This window comes from Elephantulus edwardii, unplaced genomic scaffold (genome assembly GCF_000299155.1).
Source record: "Elephantulus edwardii isolate Elephantulus edwardi_28Jun2011 unplaced genomic scaffold, EleEdw1.0 scaffold00025, whole genome shotgun sequence".
NCBI lineage: Eukaryota > Metazoa > Chordata > Mammalia > Macroscelidea > Macroscelididae > Elephantulus > Elephantulus edwardii.
Genome location: NW_006399775.1, coordinates 4,582,853 through 4,593,208, shown reverse-complemented (window position 1 = coordinate 4,593,208; position 10,356 = coordinate 4,582,853). Strand labels below are relative to the sequence as shown.

Here is a 10,356-nt window from a genome sequence, read left to right as displayed (position 1 = left end):
ATCTAATAAAGTACACACACACACACACACACACACATCAGAATCTTTAGGACCATTATCACTGCAGACTTTAGAAAAATGACTAAGCTAAAGAGAGAGGCACATTCCTCAAATTCATTCAGATAATAAATTAACCTTAAAAAGATCTATCACTTTGCATTAAGAACTTAATTAGAATTGGACAGCGCTATTTGGGTTTAAGGAGTGTTTTTAATCAAACAAATGCTATATAATAATTTTGTAGATATGTTACATCCAGAGTTTGTCAGAGGGAAAGTTAATGAGCAAGTAAGTGAATTATGTTTCTGTTTACATATCTATTCCCAAAGATAATGAAGTGATATGATAGCTTTTGAATAAATGTGATTCTTTGTAAACAAAAATACTTGCTACTACAAAATGTGTTACTAAAATGTGTAGTTTGAGCACTTATACCAGGAGGAAAAAACTAACCCTCAGTATGTACCATAATTTTTAACGTAGAAAAGCAGCTATCAGTCCAATGAAAAGAGATCAATAAGACAAGTTCACGTCAACTCGTAGCTAAATAAAAAGTTCACAGTACAAGAACATCAGCTTCTCTGACGGAAAAAGTTGTGCACTATGCCTCTGTAAAGATTTACAGCCTCAAAATCATTATACAGAAACTATTTTGTCCTATAGGGCATTGGATTGTGGTTAAAATTTAATATTCCTGTATAATACTTTTAAAATCATCTCATCATGTCAAGAATGTTGTATATATTGAATCATACAGTACTATAATATTTTGGGATGCACTTTCTGCTTAATTATCTGTGGATTCATTAAGTTGTACATAATTAACATTTCATTCTTTGCAATTGCCCAATAGTATCCCACTGGCTAGATGTGCCATAGTGTGTGTAATTGTTGCTTCCAGTTTTTAACTCTTACAAGCGAAGATGTTCTAAACATCCATGTGCTGGTTTGGCTTTGTTTTCTGTGATGATATCATAGTGTTGGGCAGGGTTTAGTCTATTATTGTGTATATGAGTCAGAGACACCTAAGGTACTTTAGGCACTTAAAGAACAGAGCAGAACTAAGAACAGAACTAAGAACAGCAATAACATGAAGCAGTGGAGTTCTAAACTATAAAAATGAAGACTTTTACCTATGACCAGAGAGTCTCAGAAGTTAAGGTTGTTATTGTGAGGTGTCTTTAAGTCAGTTCCAACTAACTTAAGGGTGATCCTGTGTACAACAGAATAGGGAACAGTAGTGATCCATAGTGATCCTATGCACAACAGAATAAAACACAGCCCCATCCTGTGCCATCTTCACAATTACTGCTTTATTGGAGTCCACTGTTGCAGCTACCACACATGTATCTCTGTGCTAATACATCTCAAGAATCTTCCTATTTCAATACCTCTCTACTCTACTAAGCATGATGTCCTTCCCCAAGGACTGGCCTCTTGTGATAACATATACCAAGTACTAGAGATAAAGTCTCTCCATCCTCACTTGTAAGTAGCATATTTGTACTATACTCATAAGGTGAAATTGTTCATTCTTCTAGATACCGATGCTATATTTAACATTTTTAACCAACATTATAATTCAAAGACAGTCCTCATTCAATATTATTTATTGTCCAATTTTCACAGGCATATAAAATAATTTAAAATCCCATGGTTTGAGTTAGATACATCTTGCAGCCCAAGAGACCACCTTGATGTAACACTTTAGAGAGTTACTCTGCTGTTAATTTTCCCAGTGTAATATCATTTGATTCCTTAACCACTATTTCTATGGGCATTGACTGTAGAACCAAGTAAAATCAAATATTTCATAAAATCAACATTTTCTGTTTATAATGAATTAACATCTAGAAAAGGAGCTCTCTTGACCTAGTGGTAAGAAGCTGCTCTGCAATCCCAAAGACACAAAGTTCGAATCTACCAGCTACTCTGCAGGGAAAAGATAGGCAACTTCCTTCTGTGCCATTAGTTGCCTCTGAAAACCCACTGGAGGGACAGCTATGGGTTGGTTCTGGCTCAAAGGCACACAACAATAATACCTAGTAAGTGGAAGACTCAAGTTTCAGACTGATTTCAGCCATCATCTGTTAGGGATTCTCTTAAACCTACTGCTATAGTATGTCATCGCTACTTAACTGAAACTGACTCATAGCTGAACTTCCAGTGAATTTCTGAGGCTGTAAATTGCACAGAAGATTGCTAATCTTTCTTCTGCTTAGCCAAAAGTGAATTCCAACCACTGGAGAGATCCAGTGTTTGGCCTTCACAACATCCTTTAGTCCACAACTCACAGAACAACCTCTGAACAGCATCTCTGAGCTTTGCCCTATCCTGTATTATATTCATGATCTCCAACACGCTCAAGCCCATTGTTATAGTCACTGTGTCAATCCATCTCCTTAAAGGTCTTCTCTTTTACTGACTTTTTACCTTTCTAAGAATAGTGTCTTTTTCTCAAGGACTAGCCCCTCTTGATAACATGCTCAAACACTGTGAGAAGAGGTTTCACTATCCTTGCTTCTAAGGCAACATCTTGTTGCACAGCATTCAAGACAGACTTTTCTTTTGGCAGTCCACTTTATATTCAGTGCCTTTCACCAGCACCACAATTCAAAGGCAAGACTCTTTGATTTTCCTTATTTATTACCCTTCTTTGAGATGCATAGTAAGCAAATGAAAACACCATGGCTTGTACTAGGCCCATATTAATCTTTAAACAGATACCCTTGCTCCTCAGCATTTTAAAAATTCCTTGAGAACAGTTTTTTCCTCCAAGTAAAATGCCTTGATTTTTTTTTTTTTTTTTTACTGCTGCTACCATGGTTGTTGGTTGTGGATTTAAATAAAACACAATCATTGACAAGTGTCATCTTACTGTAGGGAGGAAATCCCTTCAATCTAATAAAGAGGTCTTTTATTTTTAAGGCTGTCTTTACCTCTGTGGAATTCTCTTTCCAGACTACTTTACCTTAGTGAATCTGCCATTTATCAGATGTGGCTGTCTGAATACTTTGGGTCTCAAAAGACTTGTTTTCATATTCTGTTTCTCCCAAGCACCATGTGATTTAGGCTTTTCCAACCTCACAAGGATTAAAGAGTCCCCAAGGCCCACTTCTACCTAGTAGCCCTGAAGAATACTGCAGTGCTAACCAGAAGGCAGCACTTATTTGTGGTTGGGATCTAGCCTTGAAAACGACACTGGAGGGTCACTATAAGTGGGTCATTATAGGCTTGATGGCAGGGAACCTGTTTTGAGTTTGAGTTGTTAACTAAGGCCCATATTATCACAAAGTGCCATGCTCTTCTTGTTACTGGTGTAGTCTTGAGCAGTTCTTCCAAAATCTGATTAATCCATTCAGCATCTGCTCCTGCAAGTCATCACGAGGCCCTCCAACACAAATACCTCAGACTCCTTCTGATGTGCTTTTTCCTCCCCTGGTACATGAGGTGTGTTTACCAAGTTAGATCATATCCAAGAAAGGACTTGCTGTCCCACTTGGTGCTGTGTTGCACTCACACAATAAGCATTGGATCACAACTTGTGAAAAGTCAACATGTGATTGGCGCTGGCCTTCACTTAGGAGATAACTTGGACTTATTTCTGGCAGATATTTTTAGTCAGTCCTTCCAACTTTAAGAAAGAATGGAATTTTGGAAATGCCTTCTCTCTTAGTCTTTGTGCATACCAATGTTGATTGGCTCTCCTTATGAAACCATGATTTTCCCTTTTTCTAGGTTACAGTAAAAAACGAGCTGAGAAAGCAGGTATTTGACCAGGCTTTTCCCCGTCCTCTTACATCAACCTGCTCTTCCTGTGAGTCTGGGTACTCTGTCCGGATTAGGTCCTGCCCCACGGCCAGTCACTGATCAGTCACTTGATTCTGAACCAAATCCAAAACTTTGCTGGGCTTCTGACTTTATTCTACCCAATACATTGAATACATTGAATACATGTTGGGTTTCTTTCATTTTATATTTTGTTGTTGTTTCTTCCCCTCACTAACAAAAAACAAACAAAAAACAGGTGCTCAAGTAAAAATTTAGTAATCTTTTTAAATAAAATTTTAACTGTGATTTTAGCGAACATTTACAGAGAAGTTGGATTTTCATTCATGCATTGTTATACATTTTACCTCCTCACTCTCCCTCCACCCCCCCGATAACTTTTTTATATATAATCTATATATTCATTCATTGTTGCACAATTACCTTCCTTCCCTCCTCCCCTATCCTCTTTGCAATGCTATATCTCATATTCGGGACTATTTAACAAAGTTTTCAAACACATCCGGATGGCTTTAAGAAGACAGAGAAGAGAATACATAAGCAGGGAGGGTGAGGTGACCAATCTCCAACTTTTTTTCTCTCCTTCTCCCCGGAAATACAACTGTCCAGGCATTGATCTCAATAGAATCCCAGGAAAGACAGACGACTCCTGCAACTGAACAAACATTTTCCGGTCCAGGCTCTCGTGCCCTGCAGGATGGCCTGTCCCTCTCCGCCCCCCTCCCACAGACTGCCCCCCTTTCCCACACGCGCTGCCAGCTCAGCGGCCAGTCAGCCTGGCCCGCACGCTCTCCCAAGGTGATTGGCTGGCGAGGCCCGGGAGGCTGGTTCGGCTGGAAGGTAAAGCCGCTGGCGGGCGGCGCCCGCGCTGAGCAGAGCGCAGAGGAGCGGCCGGTGGGGCGCGGCAGACACTGGCCAGCAATTCACCAATTAGCGCGAACTTCAGAGTTCACCTCTACTGCTGACTTGGGCAAGCGGGGAGTGGCGGTCACTCGGGTGCGATTCGCCAATCAGCGCGGGTTTGAAGTTCGCCTAGGGGCGAGCCCGGAAGCCCGCAGCCTGTGCCTGAGCGCCTTTACGCCCACAGTCGGTGCGGTGATGGCTGTGCCGGCGGGGGTCGCGCCCCGCGTGAGGATGCATGTCCTGCCTGCTTTCGACGCGTCCCTGAGCGAGCGGCTTCTACACCGCGGCCCCGAGTACCTGCGCCGGCACCTGGAAGCCCCGCGGCCAGCGCGCACGAGCGCGGTGGAGAGGCTGGCGGCCGACCGTGCCAAGTACGTGAAGAGCCAGCCGGTGGTCGGACCCGCACATGGCCCAGCCCGGCCGAGCTCCACTTCTGGGAGCAGCAGCGAGAGCTACTCCGGGGAGAGCCGGAGGAACTCCCGCAACACTGGTGGCGGTGGCGGGGAGGAGAAGGCAGTGGGCTCCTCCCAGGCTCCCTCCTGCGCCCCGGCCCCGGCCCCGTGCCCTGTGCCTCGCAGGGCCATTGCCCGGAGGCCCTTGAGGCCGGACTCACTGGTCATCTACCGGCAGAAATGTGAGTTTGTCAAAGGGTCGGGCCCCGACAGCTCCAGGGTGAGCTTGGTGAAGAAGTTCTTCCAAGGACCTGGCAGAGATAAGACGTTGGTGCCCCCTGAGATGCCTAAAGTAAGAGAAGAGGGCAAAACCGAGGGCAGTGAGGTCAGAACTCAGGGCGAGGGTGTGGCCCCTAGCAAGGCTGCAGTGAATAGCGTGCTCTCTGACCCTGTTATCAGTTCAGTGCCCTCTGCGCCATCTGCACCCTCCCTAGATGAGGGTGAACCCAGCAGATGGCAAGCTGCGCCCCTTGGTTCTGAACTCCGAGAGGTGAAGCGCAGGGGCCTGCACCGCTCACAGTCGGACATCAGTTCCCGCTACTCTAAGTCCTTTGCTGAGTTTGACACCTTTTTCCAGTACTGCGGCCTGGACCCTGAGGTGGTGGAAGAACTTGGCAGGGAGAACTTCTCTGCAGGATCAGATCACATAGCCTACAAAGTCCGCAGTGTCAGCATTGCCACTTCCGACAGCGGTTTCTCCCACCAAAGCGGTGGAGAGAACGGACTGCAGGAAGATGAGCTGATAGAACAAGTCCCCACCACCACCTCTGTCATCGAGAAGAATGCCCGCATCATCAAATGGTTGTACACCTGTAAGAAGGCCAAGGAGACCCCCAGTAAGGGCCTATAGGAACTGGAGTGAAGCTTCCTGCGCCCAGGCCGGGAGACCAGAAACACAAGGTGTGCTTTGCTAAAACCTGAGAATGGTGTCTGCGAGTGTGTGTTTGTGTGTTTGGTCAGTATGACCAAGATGGGTAATGATTAATTAGAGCTTGCATTATAGCCCAGAGTGCTATCCTTGAGAGAAACTTATTAAATAGCAAAACTGCTACCAGAACCAGGCCCAGCGTTCTTTACTCTGACAAAGGCTACATTTGTCTGCCTGGGAAGACAAATCTAAGATACACATTGTTCTCGTTGACTTACTATTGAAAAAAAAAGTCCGAGAGAGAAATTTAAATTGTGAGGGGAAAAAATCATTGTTTACCAGCAATTTCACATCACCTTCTGTAATTTTAGGGAGTTCTGATGTTAACTGTGTTACCAACTTGAAGGCAGGTGATTCAAATCCATCAGCTATTCCAAAGAGGAAAATAACTTATCTATGCAATTTGCAGCTTCTGGAAACTCACTGGACAATCAGCTATGACAGCATTGGATATCAGTAGCACCTATGATTATATCTTTAATTGAAAATAGCAGAGGGCAGAGGAACCCCTAGTTTTATGTTAATTGACCTCATGAGACAACTTCTCTTTGGACTGTCCAATTAATCCAGCTGATAGAATAGTCTTTGCTCTCAAAGAGAAAAATTTCTCACACAGAAAGGAAGGCTGTGTCTCACCAGATCGAAATGAGCTTTCATTCTCTTGGAGGCATTAACCAAAGTAGTGAGGAGGAACTTCTCTGCAAAATCTTGCCAGCATTTTGACAAGTGTGTACCCGAGAAGTTACTTTCTTTGGGTAATTGTAACTGAAATTGCTTGGCAAAACTTTCTTAAGAATGTTTAAGCAATAGACAGCTTCAGTTCTTAAAGTGACGAAATTGGACTAAACTACAGTATGACTTACAGGTTTTCATTGCTTTTACCCTAAAGTTTATGTTTCTCTCTTATTATAAAATAGAAAGTATTTTATTCTCATAAATAATGTGCTAATGTAAATAAGACATACTCAAAGTCATGGGAGAAAGATGGATAATATCTTCTGTGAGATTTATAGGCGCTGAAAACATGCAGAAAGGACAGCTATAGGCTGGTTCTGACTTGATGGTACGCAACAATAGCAACTCAAGTAGGAACTTCTGGTGGCTTAATTGTAAGAAGGTGCACTGCCAACTTAGAGACATGCAGTCTAAATCCACCAGTTACTCCATGGGAAAAAGATGGGCTATCTCCTGTGGGCTATCTCCTGGGAAAACCCACTGGAGAATCAACTATGAATTGGTTCTGACTCACTGGAACATAACAATAACATACATAGTACATAGTGTGCATAGGAAACCAACACAGAAGGAGTTTGCACAGTTGTTTTTGATGAAAACTTTTAACATAAATGCTAATAGTGTAAAAATGTTGTAGTGTCTTCCCTTTGCATTACCCACTAATCATCACGTAGATCACACAGAATCTATAGGTCACATAGATGATCATCAGAGTTCTTCTGTTCAATGTACTTTTCATTGAGGAGCTTTGGATTCTTTTTGAGAAACAATCTAAGCAGTACATCTCTCTTATTCTTCATTGGCAATTTGCTATATATTTGAAAGAACACTTCATATAATATAAGTATTTGTTCTTTGAGATAAGCTTGGTAAATAGTGGGAGTGGCATGTTATGTCACAGGAGATGTTTGTATTCTACTCATGTGTTCTTGAAGATTGGATAACAATACTAAAACTTAATAACGTCTGAGTAGTCCAGCCTTAATACAAACATGAATAATATTAAACAAGAGTGAAAATCTTTATTTATGTTGATTTGAGCCTCAAAATTTAAGTTCCTCCTTACAATTAATTATTGGTTTCTTCTTCTAATTTAATTCCCTAGACAAGTAAAAAAAACTATTAAAAATATTTTTCTTTTGTCTTTGAGGACTGAGGTAGCCTTGTCAGGGCGAGGGGTTTCCTTCCAAAGACACTTGCCATGAACGCTCATCATGTGAAAGAGGAAGGTTACAATGAGAGATCTGGACAGAGGCTGGTCTGGAGGAGAACTGGGAGGCCTGTCTTCTGTTTACCATTCACTCCTCTGCTTTAAGCTGGAGCTTTCATTCTCCATGAAATGAAAGCATATAGACGACTCTCACTTTGTGTTTTGCTTTTCTCTGTGTTCAGACATGAATCTGTGTTGTGTGGAACCCAGAAAGAGAGAAACACAAAACTCATTGCTAATTGGATTATGTAAAAACGTCAACTGAGAGAGAAAAAAAAATTCTGTTTGCGGGGAGCAAGATGGATATAGAACCTTCTGTGTTTTATTCACAGAAGGTAGTTAGGATTGATGGTAAAAATATGTTAGTGGTAGGATAAGACTGCCTTCAGTAAAAGAAAAAGAGAAATTCTAAAAGCACTGCCACAGGGTAGATTGACCCTATAGGACAGAAATAAACAGAATTGGATTTCCAAGGCTGCAAATAAGCAGACCGCTACATTTTCTCTCAAGATGGTACCAAATGGACAAAAATAAAGCATGAAAACATTAAAATAAAAGCTCCCTACTTTCATCTCTGTAGACTCAAACCTACCTCTGTCTCAGTGCCACCAATATCAAAATAGTGTCCAAAAGATTGTTTGAGGTTTGGCCTATCATGTTTCCAAAGTCCTTTTTCTGTTTGAGTTTATGCGGGAAATCTTGTTTGGTTACCGTGGAAGAACGTTCATCTTAACAGAAAAGAGACAGGAGGGACTGACTGGTTTTCTTCCAAGGGAAAATGACAGCAAGTTTAGGAAACAAGAGATGTAAACCCTGCAGGAGAATCCGAGGGTACTCTTGGTGTCTCCATCTATCTTAATCCCATTTGTTTTAAAGGGAGGACAGTGTTACTTGCCTTCTCAGATGCTTCCTATTTTGCTCAGGGAAGAGGCACTACCTGGTCCTATGCAGTCTTTTGGAGCACATGGAATTGGCAGTCACAGCACTATAAAGATTTACATCATAGATTTATTCCCCTGGGCCTAAAACATTGCTTGAATACTTTGACATTTCAATCAGTCCATACTTAATACCAGCTGTTTGCAGAATTCTGAGGAGGAAGTGAGCTGGACCTTCTCCATGTTCCGATGCTGACTTCCCACTGTAATGAAGTCTCTCCATAACCACAAACCACCTTTCTTAACTCATTGCCTCCAAACAACATTGTTTCCTCTGAAGATGATCCAATAGAGAGAGCCAGCATTGTAGTGAGTGAAGAAATTATTCCAGCAACATTTAAAACAAACAGAAAGCCATTTGCAAAGTAAACATAAGCTTTCTTCAGGAATTACATGTCTCAAGAGCTAGTTCCATAATTTACCTGAAGACATGGAAGCAAGCATTTTAAACTCTGCTCTTTCTCTAGTTTATCACAACATTTTGGCTGAGATTCATTAAGGACTCATTGTTGTTAGGGTGACTACAAGTTGCTTTCAACTTGAAAGCAACCAATAATAGCATTTTAAGATTGCAGGAGTTCAGAACAAAGTTAATATTCTAAGTGTAAGAAAAAGAAGAAAAAAAAAACCATTTACTATGGAAGCATTTTTTTCCTTTATTAGGTCAAAAACTAAAGTTCATTGCTATTAAGTCAGATCTGAATCATAACTGACCCACCATTGAGTTTCCAAGGCTGTACGTCACACTGGCCACCATTGTTCATATTTGTCCTGCAGAGACACTGGTGGGTTCAAAACCCTAAAGAGACACTGCCTATGGGTAAGCAATACAACTATGTATCACCAGAGCTTCCTTTTTATTAGCAAGAGATTATAAGTTATTACAATTAAAATCATTCCATTCAAACTTGCATAATAAGTTGGTCAGGTTTGAATATTTTACCCCATTAAATAGAAAATGTTTGCTTTTCAAAATTGAGCTACATTCATGGACTATCTGAAATTGGAAGATGACCTCTAGAATCTACATGTATGTACACTGAAGAGCCTTGAACGATAGATACATGGATGATGTGAGCTTTTGTATTTCCAGAGTATAATTCTTGAAATTCTATTTGGTGGTGGGTAGTCATCTTCCTTTCCTTCAATTAATTTGACGAGAGTTGCTAACATTTAAGACTTTATACTGTTTTCTGTATTTTTGCAGATAATAAGTTGCTGATTTTAGAATTGTTACAAAAGAATGATAAAAAAAAAAAAAGAATGATAATTTGCCTTTTAGGTTAATTAGAAAGAAACATGTTTTCATTTAAAACGGCAAGATTAGTACTCCTCAAGCAAAAATCCTCAGATATTGATACTGATCTTCACACTTCTCTTTGATAATAAAGCAGTATATAT

The 10,356-nt window shown here is 41.2% G+C and overlaps 1 protein-coding gene across 1 annotated transcript; it reads left to right on the top strand.

Moving 5' to 3' along the window:
* Window positions 1-246: 246 nt before the first annotated feature.
* LOC102848204 (protein FAM110C-like) lies at window positions 247-5,994 on the top strand. The gene is made up of 4 exons (XM_006882910.1): window positions 247-288; window positions 3,739-3,768; window positions 4,519-5,085; window positions 5,158-5,994. The coding sequence occupies exons 1-4, from the start codon at window positions 247-249 to the stop codon at window positions 5,992-5,994; spliced, it is 1,476 nt and encodes a 491-aa protein (XP_006882972.1).
* The last annotated feature ends 4,362 nt before the right edge of the window (window positions 5,995-10,356 follow it).

What these genes read in the sequence shown, in the direction of transcription:
- LOC102848204 (XM_006882910.1), top strand. Translation starts at nt 247, where the DNA reads ATGTTACATCCAGAGTTTGTCAGAGGGAAAGTTAATGAGCAA. An exon ending in GAGGGAAAGTTAATGAGCAA is followed by an intron (nt 289 to 3,738) that starts GTAAGTGAATTA and finishes CCCTTTTTCTAG; the next exon opens with GTTACAGTAAAAAACGAGCT. An exon ending in ACGTGAAGAGCCAGCCGGTG is followed by an intron (nt 5,086 to 5,157) that starts GTCGGACCCGCA and finishes TACTCCGGGGAG; the next exon opens with AGCCGGAGGAACTCCCGCAA.